The sequence below is a fragment of the Sminthopsis crassicaudata genome, chromosome 1 (assembly GCF_048593235.1).
Source record: "Sminthopsis crassicaudata isolate SCR6 chromosome 1, ASM4859323v1, whole genome shotgun sequence".
NCBI classification, from domain to species: Eukaryota; Metazoa; Chordata; class Mammalia; order Dasyuromorphia; family Dasyuridae; genus Sminthopsis; species Sminthopsis crassicaudata.
This window is the reverse complement of record NC_133617.1, coordinates 301643022-301667797: the sequence shown is the minus strand read 5'-3', so window position 1 is coordinate 301667797 and position 24776 is coordinate 301643022. Positions and strand designations below refer to the sequence as shown.

The 24776-nt window shown below is 34.8% G+C and overlaps 1 protein-coding gene across 10 annotated transcripts in view; it reads right to left on the bottom strand.

Annotated features, from left to right (window-relative positions):
* The window catches only part of PIGN (phosphatidylinositol glycan anchor biosynthesis class N), a 237312-nt gene that overhangs the window by 70288 nt on the left and 142248 nt on the right, over positions 1-24776 (bottom strand). For 9 of the 10 annotated variants that reach the window (XM_074279043.1, XM_074279041.1, XM_074279039.1 and 6 more), the window contains 3 exons: positions 10791-10869; positions 5277-5459; positions 3001-3140 (listed from right to left, as the gene is read on the bottom strand). In XM_074279043.1, coding sequence (XP_074135144.1) covers positions 3001-3140; positions 5277-5459; positions 10791-10869 — 402 coding nt within the window. The remainder of the gene's footprint in view (positions 1-3000; positions 3141-5276; positions 5460-10790; positions 10870-24776) is intronic. The other variant, XM_074279044.1, reaches the window with a different exon arrangement.

Below are 24776 nucleotides of genomic sequence, written 5' to 3'. Positions count from 1 at the left end.
ATCATGTGGGGATTGACTATGAGGGCATATTGCATCAAAGAATATGGGACTGTCATCACCATGCACACTCACTTGAGAATGACAAGAAACTCATTTTGTAAACCATTTAGAAGAGTTTTTAGTGGAAGGACAGTTATGATGGAAAATGTTAATAACTGGTTTTCTGAAAAACAATACATACATGATACATTCTAAAATTTAAACTGCATTATCAACATTTTCTCCATTACTTTTCTAAGTCTAGACAATCAACAAAACAATAAATTAAGTTCTGATTTATAGTGTTTGCCAATTTCTGAGGTAAAAATGCTTACACTAAAAATTTAACTATGCTTGACTCTTTATGGAATGCTATGTTTGAGGGTTTTTCCCCTACAAAATCTGCCAGCAATAAAACTTTACAGAAGATTAGGTAATGGATTTTATTTGTGAAACATCCATTTTTTCTCCTGATTTGAAAAAAATCTTTATTAATCTAGATATCAAAAAATAAGAGGGAGAAGTTATTATTGATGGAATACATATAGTACATAAGTTGAAATTCATGACTACACTTTTTTAGAATCATACAGAAATAGTAGGGACTTTGTCAATTGTATAGACATTTTATAGACAAACAAAAAACAAGAGAGGGAAGGTGACTTGTTAAAATTCATGTAGAAAGGTGGGGAGAAGATTCATGACTCAAACCCAGATGTTCCAATCCCAAGTCCAATATTCTTTGCAATACTTCCTTAATGACAGAATGAATCAAGCAAAAAATTTTTGACACATTCAAATGTGTTAACATTATTCCATGAGAGATGTCAATCTGGTCTCAGGTGGCAGCCTGAATAGCCAAGAGTTTTTTTTTTCCCCTAGGGGTAAGAAATTGCATTGGATCATGATGCAAATAATTTAAATGAAGTATACAGTTGTGTATAACAAGAACCTAGAGGATTTTGGGGGGATGGTTAGGATCATCCATATAGAAGTGAAATCGACCCAAAAATTATCTGCTTCATTTTAAGCTGAAAAAATAGAGACCCAGAGAGATGGACTTGCCCATGTCTCACAGGTAGTGCACAGCAAAGGTGAGATTTATGAATCTGAGTTCAATTAAATCTCAGAGATGATATCTTAGTCCACCTGAGGAAGAATCTATTCTAAAGTACCCTTAAGCCAATACTTAAAGCTATGTGTAGTCAGAAAGTCAAGTGTTGGGAATAGTGTCCTCAAGGAGTTTACTCTCTATGAAGAGAATAAAATGTATATATAAGAATATTGAGCATAATTTAATACACACTATCAAATAATGAAAATTGGGAGGGACCACTAACTTTTAGGTCATCAAATCTACCTAAACTTTTTTGGAAACTTTGAAATTTGCTCTCCCAAAGTCTAGTGTACACATCAGACTACACCTCTTCCAATTATAAATTTTAAGATGAAATTGGCATTTTCCCTTAAGGTTCCCCTAATTTTCATCAGTAACCAATTCCTCCTTTAAAGAAAGAAGTAAATACAGAATAAATTATGTTATTGGTTAATTTATGCACTTTTTGAAGGATGGAATTATCATTAAAGCAATCAGAAAAATATCAGTTGCTTTGTTTTTGGCAGAGAGAATATTCTAACAGATGTCTGGAAAACCTAGCATCATTACTATAACATGCTTCTGTTCTAGGTTTGGGTTTTGTTTCCCAAACTCCTTCATCTAGTTCATCATTCTATATAATTAGTCCACAGCATAGCACAATGACAAATATTGTTTTTGCTTAAGTCTCCTCTGACTTCCTTCTCCAAATCCCTTTTTATGACCTTTAGATTCCTTAACATGAGTATAATTTTTAAGTGTGCCATGCCATACTCTACCAATTCAGACTATTTGCCTCTCCTGTTCCACTTGAATAGGCCATATTCTTTCAGAGTTATAGTCCAGGGACAAAAGATAAACATCAGAACAAAAAGCTATGTGTATGCAGATGTACCCAATATGAACTTTCAGAATATGGCATTAGTCCATAGACCTACATCATAGTTCTCATCATCTAGAAAGGTGCTCTAGGATCTAGTTCAATTCTACTTTTCAGAGACAGTTAGTAGTCCTGGACAGACTGTTGCATTGGGAATCAAGAAGAGTTGAACTGGAACTTACTGAGTTACTATAGATAAAACACTTAACCTAGTTCAGCCTCATTTTCTTCATCTTTAAAATGGAGATAATGGAGATAATAATACTTCACAGGGTTGTTATGGGGATAAAATATTTGTATATCAATTTGTAAACTTTAAAGCACTACACAAATGCTAGCTGTTATTGTAATCATCATTGTTATTTTCATTGTTATTCTTCAGGAATCAATGAGGTATGATTCTTAAAGCCACATAATTGAGACCGAGATTAAGAAAAATGTTAGAGATTTTCACAAGCTTTTTTTATATATGCCAAAAAGCATGCAAACCAGCTGGTTATCAGTGCCTGAGGGCAGATCAAATGTATTTTAGTGTGCTCTGGTATTTTGTGTACCAGAATACCAAGAGTAAATAGCATTTATTAAAGGCCAATAGATATGACTTGCATAGATTCAATACAGTAGTATTTGTTTAGATTTTTGTGATAGTTATTGGAAGAAACAGAACATAAAATGCCTCTTAAAAGTCTTGATTCAACATAAAGATAGAAGGGGATAGGGGAAATAGGCAAATACAAAATGTGTGTAAAATGAAAGACAAATATATTCTGTAATTCTATGAATAACTTCTATTTTAAAATAGTTTGAAACAGGGAAACATCTGCCTAAAAAGACCCTATGGAAAAAAAAAAGTTAAGAGAATAAGGTAAAACAAAGAGGTAGTAATCTGAAATCACTTAAAGATATTTCAGTGATGAAAATAGGGTATTGGGGATTGGGTGAGAGTAGATATTTGGGTGGGGAAGTCTCTTATGTGATAGAAGTTTAAAAACTCTCCAAACTATATTGCACATAAAGAGGGGGAAAGTGTCATGTGTTTACTTACTCTTTTAGAACTGCATACCATATTGGCACTGGTAACAAACAATAGATGTAATAGGTCCAGGGATAGGCTTGAATCAGCAGGAAGAATGCTATTAGAACTCCAATAACTACAAAACTGCATGGCAGGAGATGGTGGAGTTTCTGGAAAACAAACACATCTTAAAGCTGTTATAAGCTAAGATCATGATACTCTGCACTTAAGAGAATTTTAGATACTGGAGATAAAATAATACTATCTTTTGAAGTCCTGTTATTGGCCAAAGAAACATTACGGCAAGAAACATAAAATCTAAAAAGTATAATTTGAAGAACAAACTAAAACCTTCACTTCATGGAATTTTTTTCCTTTATAGGAAATCCAAGAAAACAAGTGATGGCCTAAAAGTTTATTTTTAAGACAATATTTTGAATCCATTTTCCTTAAAAAAGAATATTAAAAACTCTAGACTCTTAAGTTAAAGAACAATATCCCTTAAGTTTATTGATTCTTCAATATTTGGGGAAATATTTTCTTTAATAATCTCTTTTATATTCCTGAAAAATGTAGTAATACAATTTATCTGATTTCACCTTATTAAAATATAATGATTAGTTTTAAAATATAATGGTAATTTCCTTTTCTTAATAAAAAATATCCTAAAGCCATTAACTTCTCTTCATGTTGTTGCATATAATGTTATAAATAGCTTCTCAAAACTAATCTGTTCTGCCAACCCTACAATAGTGTCAATAGCCTGTAATAAGTTCTAATGGTAACTTTCTGGTTTAATGTTGTGCTTTCCCATTATTGGAAGGGAATTTCTTAGTTTTTACTTGCCACATTTGGGATTTTAATAAAGAGTTTTCAATTATTCATCCAAAATAGCTATTAGAAAAATTTTCTAATCAACCAGATTCTTCTCACAATACAATCTATGAATTTCTTCTGGTTTAATTAAGATAACTGTTTTTTGCCTTTATGTACCTTGAACTTTATTTCTCATCTGCTGGCCTGGTCACCAATCTAGATAGCTTCAGCCTTTACTTTTTCATTTTAACATGTGTAGAACTGAAGATAGTTTCTAAGGCTTGTCTAAACACTTTATTTAAGAATACTTAGCATATCTTAATTTAGCTCAGCAAAGATTTTTGGAGCATCCTCTACATTAAAGTCATTGGCCTAGCAGGGAATGAAAAGATGAGTAAGACATATTCCTGCTCTCAAGGGCCCCATCAACTCATTAAAAGAATAAGGCAAATACATGAATATCTATAATTCTAATGAGTACAGAAGTACTGTATAAGTCAGGATAGAAAAAAGAACCAAAAGAGAGATTCCATTTATTTTTAGGGCTCAGGAAAGACTTGGTGGAGGGGGTGACATTTGAGATGGGTCTTAAAGAGTAGATAAGATACGATGAGCAAAAATTGTGAAGAAAGCCATTCCAAGTAGATCAAGAAAAGGTATAAAAAGCAAGTAGTTCATTTTAGAAGGCATGTCAGGAATCTATAGTAGAATTGTTTGAGGTTAGGTTGAAAAGAATCAATTGAGGCCAGGTTGTAACAGGCTCTAAATTACAGACTAAGAAGGTCAAACTGAATTTGCTTGGCTGTCAGGAGTCAGTGCAGGTTTTTAAAGTCAGTAGAATGACAAGTTTAGAATTCTATTTTTAGAAGATTATTCAGGTAGAGGAGAACAGTTTACACAATAAACACAGTAATGTAATGGAAAATAACAATGAAAGACTTTAGAACACTGATCAATTCAGTGACTAATTGTGACTTCAGAGACATGACAGGGAAACAGACCTCCAGCTTCTTGGCAGAGAAGTGATGGAATGAGACATATAATTTCACATATAGCCAATGTATTGATTAGTTTTACTTACCATAATTATTTATTAAAAGAGAGTTATTTTGTGAGAAGAGAGTGGAATCACAAGGAAGTATCAGTGGTACAAAAAAAGAAAAGCATCAACAGAACATTAAAAAAAAAAAAGATTATTCAAGCATCAATGTGTAGGATGTGGTGGTGTAAAACTCAGCAGGTTAGACAGCTGAGCTAAAAAATGTTTTATAAATGGTATTCTTTATCAACACCCTCATGTTGTAGAACAAATATCAATTCAATTTTCTAAACTAGAAAGTAGAACTATGGATAAATAGTTGATGAAAGATGAAGATGAAATTATTACCTAGTGCAATGACTTAGGCAAGAACAAAATAAATATCCATTGATTTGATTAAATTTCAGTCTTCCTTATATGACATAAATGCCCTTACAAGCTTCCAACTTACCTTTTCACCTTTAACAACGCTTCTTGTCAGACTAGAATGAGATTTGATAATCATTATAGAAGCAAAAGATATCCATCCAATAAAACCCATAACAACACTGATGCCCAAAAAGAATCTGTCATAAGTATGGTAATATGACAAGCCTTCCAGTGCAAGGTGAATCAGCTCTTTGCAAAGATAGATCTAGGGGAAAAAAAAAAAAAAAAACAAATAATATGTGACAATGATAGAATTAAACAAATGTAATATACATTTGAATACTGTATTAGATCTAGGACCAGATGTATATAGTTTTGCCAACAATAGCAATCACAACCTATCTATGTCTACTCAAATCTTGTCCAAATTCTCCAAAAGGTTCCCCCTGGAGGTTTATCCAATGTACTAATTTCCATTCCTCTGACAATGAGGGGACACACTAGGACACATGTAGGCACATGGACTGCCTACTCATCCTCATATATAAACAAAACATCTTTTTTTTCCCCCCAGTTATACATTTATCTGACAGCATACTTCACTTCTCTTCTCCTATATAATATGAAATTCATCATTTGTAATACATTTCAGCTTGCTTGTACCTCTCTTTTGCCCTTTAAAAGAAGAAAAAAGATTTCCCATTTATACATTGGTAGTTTTTAATAAACTTAATAACATTTTCAATAGTAAGCTTCTTGATGCATCTACCACTGGAGAATACAAGCATGAAATAGGTATTTAATGTAAATAATTTGGACACTAAAATCCAATTTGCAAAGATACTTAATGAGAAAATTAATTAGGGGTCTTTGGACCATTTCCAAACTTGGGAGATAGGACAACTGAACAGTCCCTGCCTACTGATAGATTTATCAACCAACACATGGAATTGAAGGTAGAATCCACTTGGGATTCCTATGAAAGATAAGATTTCAGATAAACTGTGTGGACAAGATATTTCTCAGGCATTAAGTTGAGAACACAGGAATTTTTAAGATAGAAAGGAGTCTGGATAGACCACTCATTTTGGGGGATGCAGGCTCTAAAGGGAGCAGTACTAGACATGGCAAATGGGTAAATATAATGAAAAATGCTGCAAATTATGTAAAGATGACATATATATATATATATAGGGATCATTATTATGACCATCAGAGATTTAGGATAATTGGCATGTTGATAGGTAAAAGGCAGATTAGTTTTCAAAGAAGGGACTTTATATAAGAACAATTATCTCAGTCATAAGAAAGTAAGATCAATATTAGATAGGGGCAGATGGCTAACTAGACATTTCCTAAAACCATCTCTTAGATGATTATGGAAGTTTAAATTATATAGCCATTCCCAAGCTGAAGAATTAATTTTTTCCTTTTTTTTTTAATAGTTTTTATTTACCAGATATATGCATGGGTAATTTTACAGCATTGACAATTGCCAAACCTTTTGTTCTAATTTTTCCCCTCCTTCCCCCCCCCCAGATGGCACGTTGACCAATACATGTTAAATATGTTAAAGAATAAATTAAATACAACATATGTATACATGTCCAAACAGTTGTTTTGCTGTACAAAAAGAATCGGACTTTGAAATAGTGTACAATTAGCCTGTGAAGGAAATAAAAAAATGCAGGCAGACAAAAATAGAGGGATTGGTAATTCTATGTAGTGGTTCATAGTCATCTTTCAGAGTTCTTTCTCTGGGTGTAGCTGGTTCAGTTCATTACTGTTCTATTGGAACTGATTTGGTTCATCTCATTGTTTAAAATGGCCACATCCATTAGAATTGATCATCCAATAGTATTGTTGTTGAAGTATACAACGATCTCCTGTCCTGCTCATTTCACTCAGCATCAGTTCATGTAAGTCTTGAAGAAATAATTTTACAGCCTATGAACTGTTTTGGGGCCCACACTTACAAAAGGTTTATGAGGATTGATATTTTGCTATTTGGAGTTTGCCAGAAATGGGCTTAAATCCCAAGATTTTTTAGGATCTTTGGGCAAGTGTGAGAAAGGATAGCCTTAGATTTAGTCCCAAGTGAACAATGCTATCCTTACTGGTATTGGTGAATTTTTGTAAGTGATGGATTAGGATAACCCAGACAGATTCATAATGAATTCTTCCATTGCTGGGATTTTCTGCAAAGTCATCCAGTTTAAACAAGGGACTGGATTTCATTTTAAGTGTACTGAAATATTTGGAGATAATAGAAATAATGTTTAGGTGGAAAGTATGGGCAGCAGGTTTTTTCTCCTACATATTGAAGAAAAAATGGCAGATGGTAATTAATAAAATTTTCCAAATTGATAAGCATTCATTTTCTCCCTCCTACCTTTATCTGTTCCTCCCAGAAAAAAAACAAAAGCAAAAAACCGTTCCAAAACTCATAGTCAAATCAACCCCTCATGTTGAACTGGTCCAAAAAAACGTGCCTCTTGAAATGAGTTGCCAAGGACAATGAGGTACTCACAGAACATAGTTGGTCATTATGAGAATACGTTTTGCACTAGAACTCTCTAGAATAGAGAACTGGGCAAAAGTAGTGCAGGGACCATACCTGTTTGATTCCCTATGTAAAATTAATATATTTGATTCCCTCTTTCAGGAGTGGTGGTGAAGAAAGGTAATTGGAATTAAGCAACTTGCCTAGGGTAAGTAAGTGTTCAAGGCCATATTTGAACTTAAATCCTCCGGACTCCAGGACTGGTGCTCTATCCATTGTGCCACCCAGATGTCCCAATTAAAATATTTTAAATGAGAATGAATGACATATCATAGATTGGGCTTTTTCATATGTCCTCTTTCTTAAGAGATGGTGTCTTTGTGATTGTGTTTAAATACTAGGGATAGAGGCTTATAGAGTGCAAGAGCTTGGTGGGACTTTGGAGAATGGGAGAAAGAGGAACTTAGTACATGTGTTGTAACTGAAAAAGAAAGCTTTACATTCCATGGGAAAGCTAGATGATTATTCCTTTTAGATAGTCTAATTACTATAGCTTAAGTACCACAGTGTACAGATTGAAACTGAATAAAGAAATCAACATACCCAGCTGAGAGAAGCTGACTTGACTCATTCCCCAATTGGGCTTTTATTTTGTGAAATGAGGACAAGTGAACTGGGAAATGTATGCTAGTGTTACCCCTTCTTCTCCTGTGATTAGACTACAGATTGGGAAGAGCATCTCATCTTAAGGTTTGTAATAACTGTGAGAGGTTTCTTGAGTTCTAAGTGTTAGGCCATCACAGAGAGTACCATGATAGAATACTGAAGAAGCCTACAGCTTACCTGTAGACTACTACTCTTTGTTTTACTGATGCCTTATCCTATTATACTTTTTATTAGATGTAGGAATGTTATAAAAGTGAAGAATTTAAACTGACTAGCAGGTTCTTTCCCTATTTCCTGGGTGGGTGGGTGGGAACTATAGTTGAGAAATAAAGGCTGATTATGTACCTGGTAGATTAAGGAAATCTGTGATGGCTTGACTTTCTTTTTCTTCCTACTCTTGCTTAGTTGAAGCTGAAGTAATATTCTAAAGATTTTTTATTGATTACCTGGGATCAATGTAGAGTGGAAAACAAAGAAAGAAAGAAGATTTAAGTATAGCCAAAAAAATTATAACTATTCCTAGAGGGAAAAAAGGAAACTGAGTTGAAGAGAAAAGAGGGGCAAGTACAGTATTAGTGAAATCAAATAAAATCATTAAATGTTAGGGTACTGGGGATCCCCGTAGGGATAGAGTAATTGGGATAAGATTAGGACTTTTGAAAAGTGTTGGACTTTCAGAAGAAATGAATCTTCTGAGGGGGGTGAGACAAAGGGTGGGGAGAATTGAAAGAAAGAAGAGATGAAAGCATATTTGTCTATGTCAGTCCTTAAAGTAAATAAGTCACTGTAAACATGGACAAAATTGAGTTAGTCTTGAAGAGTATGGTGGTCTATTTCCTCAGTGGATCACACCATGAATGGCAGATAAAACTGTGCCAAATGCTCCCATATGAACTGGGGACAAATGGGGGCGAGGAAAAGCCTCCTGCTGAATTGAATCATGGAGTAAACTACAGTGGTAGTTTACTTTGTACCACAGGTGGTACAAAGAAATGGAGACAAAAAAGGGAGCACTTTGGGTGTGAGGAATACTATGTAGTTATTAGAGTTACACTGTAGTGTGTGTAGAGAGCAGTAATGGGTAAGAAGCTTAAAAAGACAGAAATAGGTAAGAATGTGAAGAGTTTTAAATGCCAGAAAGAAACAAAGATATTTGATTCTAGAGGTAATAGAGAACCACTGGAGATCAGTGAATAAGCAATGATGTGGTCCAATCTGAGAATAAGGAAGAATTCTAAGAGCTATGTGGAAGACGGACTGGAAAAGAAAGAGATATGGGTTGTAGAGAGCAATTAGGAGGCTATTGCAATTGCCCAAGTGAGAAGTAATGAGGGTCTAAACTAGAGTGGTGGCTCTGTGAGTAGACATAGGAATTAATCTAAAGGATGTTATGAGATTGACAGATATCAAGCTTTGGTAATTTAATGTATAAGCAAGGTGAGAGTGAAGAATCTAGAACAATAGTGAGGGTGCTGGCTTAGGTTATGATGTCATTGAGAAAAATGAAGGAGTTTATAAGATTGGATGGTTTGGGGAGGAAGGTTTTGAACTTTTAAGATTGAGTTGCCTATAGGAAATCTTGTTTGAAATATCCAATAGGCAGATGGTGATATGGAACTGGACGTCAGGACAGAAATCTGCATAAAGATGATAAGTGAGCCAAAGAAATAAGCCAAGGACAGAGATTTAAGGTAAGCCCACAGTTAATGGGAATAACATAATAGGGCATTATATTTTATATATTCTAAAACTAACATTTGCTCATTTGAAAACAGTCCCATTTCCAGAAGTAAAGAAAGCTTTCTCATTTCTATTCTAAAATATGTAGGATGAAAGTATATAGATCATTTTAATTTCTTTGAAAAAAGTTTAAATGTTTTTTTGTCTTATAAAATATTTATTAATTTTTTAAAACTACAAAACAAAATATCTCATTTAAAATTACTCAGAAATAAAAAGTAATTTCTATTTTTGAGAATGAAATGGGATTGTTTTCTATTTTTGAAGCTCAAGAATTCCAAGAAAATTGGAGAAACAAAATATGGTTCTGACAAGAATCTCTTTTACTTCCGACATAGAACAGACAGTTTCAGGCTGTTTTATTTGCTTTCCAAAGGAATTTTAGTTAAATTGCATGGTTTTTAAAATTAACTTGTGTATTTTCCTATAGAAATAATGTTACATTAGAAAATTAAGTTCCAGTGCTTTTCCACGATATTCTTATAGTAAAATATAGGTGGAATATAAAGAAGGAACCACTCATAGATATAATATTTGTTTGCTTCTTAACGAGAAAAGAATATGATGGCTCAAGGAATATACTCCCCCCTTTCCAGGGCTCAAAAGAGTTTTCTGCTCAGCTGTTTAGGAGTAGTAATGGTCACATATATAGGACTTTCAAAAATGGAGGAGTATATATACACTTACCACATCCTGATACTTCTCCTGCTTAAGGTAGGATCTTGCTTTTCCTAAAATCTCAAGCTGTTTAGAATCAGAAAGTAATCTACAAAAAAAAAAAGAGAACATACTTGTTAAAAGGTGTAAACTCCAGGTTATCTCTAGTATCTAATAACTTTATATATTGAGGCAGAGATTATCAGATGAGTTTGGAGAGTCTGGAGTAGAAGAGTAAGACCAGGAAGAAGAGATTCAAGTCATTTTGCTGGAAAGAACCTTAAAGGTTACTGAGTCCAAATTCTTCTTTCGTAGTATCCAGAAACTGTTAGCAACTTTTTCCTGAGAGTCTCCTATGACAGGGGCTTCATTAGCCCATGAAGGAGCCTATGTCTTTCTCAATGGCTCTAACTGTTGGCAAGGTTTTTCCTTCAATTGAACCTCTCAACTATTTTTGTGTAGTGGTCCTAGCTGTTGCACTCTTGGGTCAAGAAGAAAAGAAGACCACTACTTTCTTTATCTGCTAAAACTTCAGAATTGAAAGATTATAATCTATTGCCCCCATTCTCCAATAATTTTCTTCCTCCAGAAAAGCTTCACATAGAAAGGCTTTAGCATTCTTCACAATCTTTTTGGTAGCTTTAACACCTTCTTAATGGCTGCCTTAACATGTTAATTTCCCTCCCCCCAAATCCAGATGGTACCTTAAACACAGTAGGTATGCCTTACAAATACCTGTAGAAGAAGGGATTGTATAATGTCTGAATATCCTTCAGATAAAGTTTGGGGGCTTGTAGGGATATCAAAGAGAAATTTCAAAGGGAAAAAGGCTGTGGAAAGTAGATATAGGATCTTAAAGCTTAAAAAGGTTAGCTGAGGTCATATTATGGAGGGACTTGAATGGCAGGACAAAGAGTTTGGGTTTTAATTAATGTGTAGGGAAAATCACTGAAGGTACTGATTCGGTGTTCAGAGCTGTGCATCAGAAAGATCAATCACATAGTAGGGTATAGAACAAACTAGCTTCATTTTCTTCCTTTCTTGATATTGTAAGAGATACCTATGAAAATTCTGGAGATTTTATTTTTGAGTGAGAATGTGTAAAATTCACTTTATTAATTATATGACTAATTAATGAAAAACTTCTGAAGTTCCCAAATGTATGAATTCTAGACACAGCCTAATTAGAAAGCCTTATTTTTATTTAAAGACAATTCAAACATGAATTCACTATCTTAATAGAATATTATATTATTAATAGTTTTTTTTTTTCACACAGTAATTCATTTTTCTTTTATTGCTAAGGAGGTTGCCTGCTTAGTTTTTCCTTGTTTTCATGTTGAAAAGCAAATAGAGATGCAGAGAACTTGAAATGGATTCAGAAAAGTGGCAAAAAAGATTAAAGAAAAGAAAATTACCTTTTCCTTGAGAGAAAGTTAAAGATCCTAAATAATTTAGTTTGGAGAAAAAAGCTTTGGTAGTGGGACAATAACTATCTCCATATACATTAAGAATTATTATACAGAGGATATTGATTCTGATGAGCTTTTCTCTACCTACCTTAAAGAGCATAAATGGCCTTAAACTATATATGAGGAAATAGGTTCAGATGTAAAAAAGAATTTCCTTAAAGTGAAAATTTAAATTCTGGAATCTACTTTCCATAATAATTGATGAATTGAATTGGAAATAATTTAAAAAAAAAAAAAAGCACAGGTTCTTTTGTCCCTGATTGTAGAGGCAACAATATTCAAAGTTTCTTCTAGTTAAATAAGTCTCTAAGTCCTGGTATTCCTTTTAGCAGTGCTTCCAGGTAAATACTTTATCTTTTTCATTTTATCTTTTTAATTTTTAATTTAATTCTTATATTTTAAAATAATAAACAATATAAATAAAAATTTATATTATTTTTTAAAATTAATATCTTTTTTTAATATTTAAGAGTTTTGATGAGGATAAATAACTAGGAAAAAATGGAGGATAAATATGAATGGAAAATTGTATTTGTAAATGGAAAAATTTTTAAAGAATACTATAAAGAGGTCACATGGACAGTCCATGAATATTTTGGACCACCAAAATAGCAGAGAGAAGCCAGGAAGCTGCCTGAGCTCTCCCCAGTTTTCCTTGGAAACAACTTGAAATCAAACTTCTAAACAGATTTTAGAATGATTGAACTTACAAAAAGATGGAAAGAAACAGTTTTCTAGCTCAAGATAGGTTGAAAGGAGCTCAAGAAAGGTCAATCTCACTGGGATGAATGAAATATGCATTCCAGCTCAGACAGTGTCTGGGAAAGTCAGTGGCAGGATCTTAATCAAAGAACAGATCATCAACTAAGGCCCTTCTGTCCTCACTCAATAAAACAGTAGTAGAGCAGACTAATGGAGCAGCCAACTGTTCCTACAGAGAAAGCACATTGCTAGCCCAGGAAGCCAGACAAGCACTGAGTATAGTCCTCTCAAATCCCCCATATAAGAAAATATGATCTTCAAATACAGAACTCAGGAGAAGTATAAAAAGGTAAACAGGAAAGGAAAAAAAAAACAACAACATGCTATGTAAAGGTTAAACTGTTTACATGGGAAGATAAAACTTGTAATTCTTGTTACAAGTATCTTTATTAAGGCATTCAGAATGGGTACACATAAGACAGAGGGTGTGGATATAAATTGACCATAACATGGTAATATAAAAAAGACATTCAAAAGTGTTAAAAGGATTGTACTGGGAAAAGAAGAAGGGTGAAGTTAAATGAGATAAATTAGATCACAGGATGAGGCACAAAAAACTTAATAGTAGGAAAGAAGGAAGAGGGATGAACATTGAAGATTAATCTTATCAGATTTGGATCAAAGAGGGAATAATATAAAAATCACTTGTGCATTGAAATCTATCTTACCATATAGTGAAGTAAGAGGAGAAAGGGAAAAGAAAAAAGAGGGAATGGATAAAAGCGAAGACAAAAGCAGTCGGGAAAGGAACAGAAGAGAGAAGAGGTGACAGAAGAGGGCAGATTGAGGGATGAGACAGTCAGAAGCAAAACACTGGTGAAAAAGGACAGGGTGAAAAGAGAGAAAAAGTATAAATGGGAGAAGATAGGATGAAGGGAAAAACATAGCTGTGAATATAAATGGGATGAACTCTCCTATAAAAATGGAGGTGGACAGCAGAGTGGATTAAATAACAGAATCCTACAATATGTTGTTTACAAGAATCATATTTGAAACAGAGAGATTCATACAGAGTAAAGATAAAATATTGGAGAAAATATATTAGACTTCAGTTTAAATTTTTAAAAAAGCAGGAGGAGCAATTTTGATCTCAAAGTAAAAGCAAATATATCTAATTTAAATAGACAACTAAGGAAACTACATTTTGCTAATAGGTACCATAAAAATGAAGTAATTTCAATACTAAACATATATACATTGAATGGTATAGCAGAGGAAAAGTTAAGTGAGTTTGCAAGGAAATATACAAGAAAATTATACAAGTAGGTGACCTCAAACTCCTCTTCTCAGAATTAGATAAGTCTAACCACAAAATAAATAAGAAAGAAGTTAGGAGATTAGTAGAATTAAAATTTTACAGATGATGAACTGCTGGAGAAAAGTGAATGTAGATAAAAAAGGAATATACCTTTTTCTCAGTGATATATGATATCTACACAAAAACTAAGCATTAAGGCATAAAAACATCACAATCAAATATAGCAAGGCAAAAACATTAAATATATCTTTTTTAGATCATGATGAAGTAAAAATTACACACACTAATTGTAGGGGAAGCCAAGATGGTGAAGAAGGCACACACAACTTTCTTTTCTTTTCTTTTCTTTTTTTTAATTTATTTAGAATTTTTTCCCACAGTATATATGCATGAATAATATTTTTTTAATAATATTATCCCTTGTATTCATTTTTCCAAATTATCCTCCCCTTCTTTTACTCCCTCCCCCCAATGACAGGCAATCCCATACATTTTACATATGTTACAATATAACCCAGATACAATATGTGTGTGTAAATACCATTTTCTTGTTGCACATTAAGTATTAGATTCCGAAGGTATAAGTAACCTGGGTAGATAGACAGTAGTGCTAACAATTTACATTCACTTCCCAGTGTTCCTTCTCTGGGTGTAGTTATTTCTGTCCATCATTGATCAACTGGAAGTGAGTTGGATCTTCTTTATGTTGAAGATATCCACTTCCATCAGAATACATCTTCATACAACATTGAAGTGTACAGAGATCTTCTGGTTCTATTCATTTCACTCAGCATCAGTTGATGTAAGTCTCTCCAAGCCTCTCTGTATTCCTCCTGCTGGTCATTTCTTACAGAACAATAATATTCCATAACCTTCATATACCATAATTTACCCAACCATTCTCCAATTGATGGACATCCATTCATCTTCCAGTTTCTAGCTACAACAAAAAGAGCTGCCACAAACATTTTGGCACATACAGGTCCCTTTCTGCTCTTTAGTATTTCTTTGGGATATAAGCCCAATAACAGCAATGCTGGGTCAAAGGGTATGCACAGTTTGATAACTTTTTGGGCATAGTTCCAAATTGCTCTCCAGAATGGCTGGATTCTTTCACAACTCCACCAACAATGTATCAGTGTCCCAGCTTTCCCACATCCCCTCCAACATTCATCATTATTTGTTCCTGTCATCTTAGCCAATCTGACAGGTGTGTAGTGGTATCTCAGAGTTGTCTTAATTTGCATTTCTCTAATCAGTAGTGATTTGGAACACTCTTTCATATGAGTGGATATAGTTTCAATTTCATCATCTGAGAATTGTCTGTTCACATCCTTTGACCATTTATCAATTGGAGAATGGTTTGATTTCTTATAAATTAGGGTCAGTTCTTTATATATTTTGGAAATGAGACCTTTGTCAGAACCTTTAACTTTAAAAATATTTTCCCAATTTGTTACTTCCCTTCTAATCTTGTTTGCATTAGTATTGTTTGTACAGAAACTTTTTAGTTTGATGTAATCAAAATCTTCTATTTTGTGATCAATAATGATCTCTAGTTCTCCTCTGGTCATAAATTCCTTCCTCCTCCACAGGTCTGAGAAGTAGACTATTCTCTGTTCCTCTAATCTATTTATTATCTCATTCTTTATGCCTAAATCACGGACCCATTTTGATCTTATCTTGGTATATGGTGTTAAGTGTGGATCCATATCTAATTTCTGCCATACTAATTTCCAGTTTTCCCAACAGTTTTTTCCAAATAATGAATTTTTATCCCTAATGTTGGTATCTTTGGGTTTGTCAAAGATTAGATTGCTATAGATGTACCCTTTTTTGTCCTTTGAATCTAATCTGTTCCACTGATCTACCGGTCTATTTCTTAGCCAATACCAAATGGTTTTGGGGCACACATAACTTTCTAAGCTCCTCTCATACCCTCACGACCAATTATTAAATTCAACCTCAAAAATAGTGCTTAACTGGTAAAATTCATGAAGATTCGAAGTGCAACAACTTCCCAGCCAAAGATAATCTGGAAGTTCACCAGAAAAGGTTTGTCCTGAGCAGGGGAACAGACTAGTGCAAACAGGAATAGAACCAGAGGCTAGCATATTGAGCAGACTGTGTGGGGGTAGCCTTTGTGGTTAGATAACTTACAAGATGACTCTGCCATAGTCTGACTGCTCTGCCTTGGTTGCAAAGCAGTAGATTAGCAGAGAAATTAAAGTCAAAGGTAGAGGGTACTCTAAAAACCACCAGAACCTAACAAGATCTTGCTATACCCACCAAAAATCAGAAGTGACTCAGCACAGACCACAGCACAGCTGTGCAGCTGCATTCTGCAGCACGGCTGGGGCAGTCACAAATCTGCACATTGGGGGCTCAGCCTGAAGCAATAGAACTTCCCAGTTTAACTGTGCTTCCCTGAGCAGAGATATTTCCGGTCCATGCAGGGCTATTTGTGGACAACTGCTAATACCCACAGCTCCACTTTGGGTTTTGGCTTGGAGTGGTGACACTCACTGCTCAGCCTCTAGCCTAAGGGCAGTCGATAATCCACACAGAGGGGTTCTTCACTGGGCACTTATGAAGCTCAGCCCCATGCTACCTAGGCCTGAGTCACTTCTGGTGGGGAACTTTTTCCCAGAGCAGTCACATGCCTTGCCACTCTTTGCAGCTGATTTGCAGGACCCTATCGTCCATATACCTATCCTTGCTCTGCAAAGGAAGCTGGTAACCTCCTTGCCCCAAAGGCAGACCTACAGGCTTTAAAAAAAAAAAAATTAGTAAAAAAATCAAAGGGACAATCGATAGCTTTTATACAGAAAGAGAGCAGGTTTTCAAGTCTCCAGACAATACCCTAAAGGAGGATGTAACCTGGCCTCCATCACACAAATCTCTCCTAGAAGAGACTATTAAAAATCTTAGAAGAGAGCTAGAAGAAAAATGGAGAAAGTAAAGAGAAGCTAAGCAAGAGAGTAACAACTTCCTGAAATATGATTTGGAAAAGGTAAAGAACTCCCAGGAAAGTAGGATTTGTGAATTGGAAAAGATAAAGAACTCCCAAGAAAGTAGGATTTGTGGATTGGAAAAAGAAAATAACTCACTAAAAAAAAAAAAAATTTAGTGAAATGGAAAAAAATTCCATAGAGCAAAACAACTCATTTAAAAAAAATAATTGGACACATACAAAAAGAAGTTAAAAAACCTAATGAAGAAAACAACTCATTAAAAATCAGAACTGAACAAATAGAAATGAATGATTCATTGAGACATCAAGAATCAGTTAAGCAAAACCAAAAAAAAAAAGAAAAATTAGAAAAAAAATTTTAACTATCTATTTGGAAAAACAGACCTGGAAAATAGATCTAGGAGAGATAATCTGAGGATCATTGGACTTTCCAAAAATTATGATGAAAAAAAAAAAAAAGAGCCTAGATACTATTTTACAGGAAATCATCAAAGAGAACTGCCCAGATGTAATAGAATCAGAAGGTAAAATAGGCATTGAAAGAATTAATTGAACCTGAAAAAGACCCTAAAATAAAAACTCCAAGGAATATTGAGGCTAAATTTCAGAACTATCAAACTAAGGAAAAAATATTACAATAAGCCATAACAAAACAATTCAAATACCAAAGTGCCACAATAAGTATCACTCAAGATCTGGCTGCTCCCATATTAAAGGATCGAAGGGCCTGGAATCTGATATTCTGAAAGGCAAAAGAACTTGGAATGCAGCCAAGAATAAATTACCCAGCTAAGCTGAGCATTTTCTTCCATGGAAGAAGATGATCATTAAATGAAACAGATGAATTCCTTTTGTTTCTAAGGAAAAAAACAGATGTAAACAAAAAATTTGATCTCCAATCATAGGACTTAAGAGAAGCAGAAAAAGGTAAAAAGAACTCTTTAGAACTATATTTCTGTTGTGGATATACATAAAGAGTAGATGTATAACTTGATTGTACTGATATAACATAAAACGGGAAGTAGAAATGGAAAGTGGATAGTGTCAGAAAAAGGGAAAAGGGGAGATAAAAAGAGGGAAACTACATCCCATGAAGAGGCAAAGGAAACCTATCATATCAAAGAATTTAGAGAGGGGGAAGAACACTGTATGAATCTTACTTTCATCAGAGTTGGCTCAAAGGGAAAATAATTGACATATTTGTTTTCAGAGAAACTTCTCTCACTCCATTAAAAAGTGAGAGAGGAAAAGGAAAAAGGAAAAGAGTAATAAAGGAAAGGTACAAGAAAGGGGGAGGGATCTTAAAGAGTGAGAGATGCATGAGCAAGTGGTGCCCCTAAGTTTAATACTGGGAAAGGAGGTGGGGGGCAAGAAAAAGAAAAGCATAATATGGGGATAATAAGATGGCAGGAAATACAAAATTAGTAATTTTAATCATAAATGTGAATGGGATGAACTCTTCCATAAAGCGGAGGTGGATAGGTGACTGGATTAAAAGTCAGAACCCTACAATATGCTGTTTAGAGGAAACACATTTAAAGCAGGGCAATACATACAGAGCAAAGGTAAAAGGTTGGAGCAGACTCTATCAAGCTTCAGGAGAAGTCAAAAAAGTAGAGGTAGACATCCTTATCTCAGATCAAACAAAAGCAAAAATTGATCTAATTAAAAGAGATAAGGAAGGAAACTCTATTTTGCTAAAGGGTAGTATGACAATGAAGCAAATCAATCCTAAACATATATGCACCAAGTGGTATAGCATCTAACTTCCTAAAGGAGAAGTTAAGAGAGTTGCAAGAAGAAATAGAAGCAAAACTATAATAGTGGGAAATCTCAACTTTGCACTCTCAGAATTAGACAAATCAAACCACAAAACAAATAAGAAAGAAATTAAGGAGTTAAATAGAATATTAGGAAAATTAGGTGTGATAGATCTTTGGATAAAACTGAATGGTGACAGAAAGGAGTATACTTTCTTCTCAGCAATTCATGGAACCTATATAAAAATTGGCTATATATTAGGACATAAAGACCTCAAATGCAGGAAGACAGAAATACTAAATGCTTTCTTTTCAGATCACGATGCAATAAAAAATACATTCAACAAAAAGTTAGGGGTAAATAGACCAAAAAAGTAATTGGTAACTAAATAATCTCATCTTAAAGAATGATTGGGTGAAACAGCAAATTATAGACACAATTAATAATTTCACTCAAAATAATGACAAGGATGAGACATCATACCAAAATTTGTGGGATGCAGCCAAAGCGGTAATAAGAGGAAATTTTATATCTTTAGAGGCTTACTTGAATAAAATAGAGAAAGAGAAGATCAATGAATTTCAGAAAGGCCTGGAAAGACTTACATGAACTAATGATAAGTGAAATGAGCAGGACCAGGAGATCATTATATACTTCAACAACAATTTTATATGATGATCAATTCTGATGGACGCGGCCCTCTTCAACAATAAGATGAACCAAATCAGTTCCAATACAGCAGTAATGAATTGAACCAGCTACACCCAGCGAAAGAACTCTGAAAGATGACTATGAACCACTACATAGAATTCCCAATTCCTGTATTTTTGTCTGCCTGTATTTTTGATTTCCTTCATAGGCTAATTGTGTACACTATTTCAAAGTCTGACTCTTTTTGTATAGCAAAATAACTGTTTGGACATGTATACATATATTGTATTTAACTTATACTTTAACATATTTAACATATATTGGTCAGTCTTCTAAGGGGTGGGGAGAAGGAGGGGAAAAGTTGGAACAAAAGGTTTTGCAATTGTCAATGCTGAAAAATTACCCATGCATATATCTTGCAAATAAAAAAGCTATAATAAAAAAAATTAATTGGAAATTAAACAACTTAAAGAATGAATGGATCAAATGTCAAATCATAGAAACAATCAATAATTTCATCCAAGAGAATAATAATAATGAAGCAACATGCCAAAACTAATGGAAAGTAGACAAAGAATAGGGGAAAGTTTGTATTTCAAATGCTTAAGTGAATAAAACAAAGAAAGAGGAGATCAATGAACTGGGCATGCAATTAAAAAAGGTAGAAACAGAACAAATTAAAAATCCCCAATTAAATATCAAATTAGAAATGGTGAAAATCAAAGAAGAGATTAATAAAACTAAAAATAAGAATATTATTGAACTAATAAATAAAAGTAAGAGCTTATATTATAAAAAACTCAATAAAATAGATAAACCTCTGGTTAATTTGAGTGTAAAAAATAAAGAAGAAAATCAAAATTGCAGGATATAAATCATCACCATTCCTATATATAAAACTAACAAAGCCCAGAAGCAAGAGACAGAAAGATTTTATGTAGACAATATAAAATATTTGGAGTCCACCTGCCAGGAACTATATGAACACAATAACAATACACTTATATAAAGTCAAATAGAAATAATTGGGAAAATATCAATTGCTCATAGGTAGGTCAAGTTTATAATAAAAATGAAAACTTTATCTAAATATTAAAATTCATCTGGAAGAACAAAAGGTCAAGAATATCAAGGGAAGTAATGGAAAAAAATGCAAAGGAAGGGAGCCTAGTTATACTAGATCTAAAACTATATTATAAAGCATCAATCATCAAAACTAGTTGGTACTAAGAAAGAGATTGCTGGATTACTGAAATAGTGTAGGTATGCAAGATACAATAGTCAAATATTATAGTATTCTGTTTGATAAACCCAGCTTCTCGAATAAGAATTCACTATTTGATTAAAAACTGCTGGGAAAATTAAATTCAGAATGGCAGACACCAGGCATTGACTAACATTTTATACTCTATACCAAGATAAGGTCAAAATGAGTACATGATTTAGACATAAAGGTAAATACATAAGCAAATTAGGAGAGCAAGGAAAGTTTACTTGCCAAATCTATGGAGAAGGAAGGAATTCATGGCCAAAGAAAAACTAGAGAATATTATGAAATTCAAAATGGATAATTTTGATTACATTCAATCAAAAAAGTTTGCACAAACAAAACCAATGCAGCCAACATTAGAAGGGAAGCAGAAAGCTGGGGGAAAATATTTATAGCCAGTGTTTCTGATAAAAGCCTCATTTCTAAAATATATAGAGAACTGACTCAAATTTATAAGAATACAATTCATTTCCCCTGTTAGGATTACTAAGTGAGAACTGAGGTTTTCTGGACAATTACAAGGTGAGAACTCAGGTTGACTTGATAGAGGGGGAAAGCTCATTGGCTGGGGTGGTTCTTCCCAGTAGCCCAGGTTTGAATCGTAAATATTTTTCCAACTTCTTACTTCTCTCATCCCATATATTCAATCAGTTGTCAAATTTTTCCATTTATACCTCCATAGAATCTCTTCTGTGCATCTGCTTGTCCCAAATTACAACCCTGTTGTTGCGTGCTGTCGTCTCTAGAAGCTGCTGGATCGCTCTCTGGGAAGAGATCTGCTGTGTCTACTCAAATCTCTCCGTCAGATTCTTCTTCCTGTAACAAACCGTTGTCTCCAGGCAGTTGCTGTTAACTCTTGTCCAAAGAAGTGACTTCCCTTCCTGCAGAGAGCTCCGTCAGGCCTGATGTAATGCAGAGAGTCCTCTTCTATCTCTGAGAGTCCTCTTTTATTCTCCCAGAGAATGGGCGTGGGATAATGCAAGGGCTTCTGGGAAGAACCACCCCAGCCAATGAGCTTTCCCCCTCTATCAAGTCAACCTGAGTTCTCACCTTGTAATTGTCCAGAAAACCTCAGTTCTCACTTAGTAATCCTAACATCTCCCCCTTTCTTTTGATTTAGAACATAGGACAGTCATGACCTTGAAACATAAATCCATCAATATGGGAAGTATTACAGATAATTACATAAATTACATAAGCACATAGTAACATAGTAACGTAACACATGCTAGAAGTATATAACATAATCATAAATTGAAAATTTATAAATGTCCATAAGTCCATTGTCCATTAGTCTCATCTTGTGTGAGGAAGTCCAATGGCTCTTTCAGTGTCAGATGTTTCTTAGATCTTCTCCTTTATTTTGAGATCTTTCTCTTTTTCTGTCTCTCTCTGATGGACAAGGCGAATATGACTCGTTGGCACCCATCTGATTCCTTCTCCTGCTGAAGAAATACAAGCAAACCCTCTCTCCCAGGCATTTAACCTATCTAATTTCCTTCTATTTACCACTTTCTAAATCTCTTCTCATCATCTGACAATTACATTGGAGTTGTTTGCACTGGGCACAGCCCTGTTAGTTTAAAAGGCCTGTATTCTCCCCAAGTGTAATCCATTTTTGCAATCTGATTGCCTTTTGACTGACTTATCAGGTAATCCCTTTCTGCCATGTGATTGCTTCTCTGCTGATTGATTAAATCAGAGTCCTGGCCTTCTAAAGGTTCTTTGGGTGTAACATCAGCTGCCATCATGCCCCAAGTCTTTTTTGCCTGGGGCCCTGTACCTGGGCCCCTTATCCCGTTTCCCTGAATTAGTTTACACTCTGATGCCCAATGGAGTCCTCTGTTGCATTTTGGACATGGGGTTTTAGGTCTTCTTTCACCCTGTCTTCTCACTGTATCTCCATACCTACACTGAGCTCTTAGATGCCCAATTTTTCCACATTGAAAACATCGCCGAGTTTCTCTAGAAGTCCCTTGCCAGGAGGGACCCTGTCTTTCCACATTCATCATTGTCCGGGTGTAAAAAGCATTTGTTCCCACTGTAGCACAGCGTCTTATGATCTCCTCTAAAGGAGCATCTTTGTCTAATCCCCATATAATTCTTTTGCAAATCTCATTGGCATTTTCCTTAGCCAGATGTCTGGTCATTATTTCTGTAGCTGAATTTTCTCCAATAGTTCTTTTGACAGCAGTTTGCAAACGTCCCACAAAATCTGCAAAAGGTTCATTGGGACCTTGCTGTATTTTAGTGAAAGCCTCTCCGCGATCTTTCTGTCCAGGGAGGACACCCCAAGCTTTTATTGCAGCCTTAGCAATTTGTTCATATATTGTCATGGTATAATCAGTCTGTTCTGAATTCTCTCCATACCGACCTTCACCAGCCAAGTGCTCAAAAGTGAATTGTGTGTTAACTCCTATTTCCAAATTGCATCTGACTTGAATTTTACATAATTCATGAAATTCTGAAAGCCATAATAAATTTTCTCCAGGTTCCAGGCATATCCTTGCTATGGATTTCCAATCATTCGGGGTTAGGACTTCATAAGACAAACCATCTAGTAACATTTTGACATAAGCTGATGTAGTCCCATAAAGGGTACAACCTTTTTTCAAATCCTTAATTTTATTCAAATCTAAAGGTGCATATCTTCTCATTTTATGACCTACAGAATCAATATTTTCAATCACAGGATATGCATGTATAAAATCACTTATATCCTGTCCTTCTCTCTTAGCTTTAACCAATGCTTTTTCTAATCTTGTCATAGGCTTAGGCTTCTTCACAGGCAATTCTGTTTGTGTTTCTGCCTCTTCCCCTCTTTCTTCCTCCATCTCTGAAGGTGGGGTTGATGTGGGCCTGTCAATAATCTGTTCTCTAGGCAGGGTTGAAGCTTCTTCAAGAGAATCATACCATAATTCCTCATTTAAATCCTCTTGCTCTAGGGAAAGATCTTGATCTTTCCTTTTTTCCTCACACTTCCTCCTCTGTTCATTTTTAGAACTTTTCCTTCTCCTACAACTTGCTTGATAGTTTAAGGCTAATTGAACTATGTTGTAGATATAAAATACTTCTGCAGAAATTGAACGAGGCCCATTTTTTGCTTGAAATTCTTTCATTTCATATCCCACTAGCTTCCATTTATCTACATCTATCTTTTCTTCCTCTAAGAACCAAGGGGATGTGCGTCTTAATGCAGCCAAGAGTTTAGCAATCTGTACCCAGGTTACAAGTAAACTCTGCTCCTCAATTATCTTGATTATACTCTCTATAGTACCACTCCTGAATGGAGCTGAGGTTGCGTCTGGGGCTGAGGTTGAGTCGGCTGAGGTCCAGGGATTGAATATAGCTAACATCTGCCCCATTTCAGCTATAAGAGATTCCTGGTTTAGCCCTTAACAAGTTAAGTTCCTTATTTATCTATTAGCACGCTCACTTAATCTTTAACAAAGTTTCCTCGTTACTCACGGTTCTGGGTCAGAGAGACTGAGATCTAGATTGGAAGCTTTTCCACTGGAATCAGGACTGTGTCTGTCCCTGTTCGGGCGCCAAATTGCAAAGGTCTGGACTAGCTCTTCTTGTCAGGATAAGCAAATGTCCTTGCCCCACGTTGGGCGCCAAATGTAGCGAGCTGTCGTCTCCAGAAGCTGCCGGATCGCTCTCTGGGAAGAGATCTGCTGTGTCTACTACTCAAATCTCTCAGACAGATTCTTCTTCCTGTAGTGAACCGTTGTCTCCAGGCAGTTGCTGTTAACTCTTGTCCTTAGAAGTGACTTCCCTTCCTGCAGAGAGCCCCGTCAGGCCTGATGTAATGCAGAGAGTCCTCCTCTTGAATCCTGGCTCTGAATCTCCTCCAGCTCCTATCCTT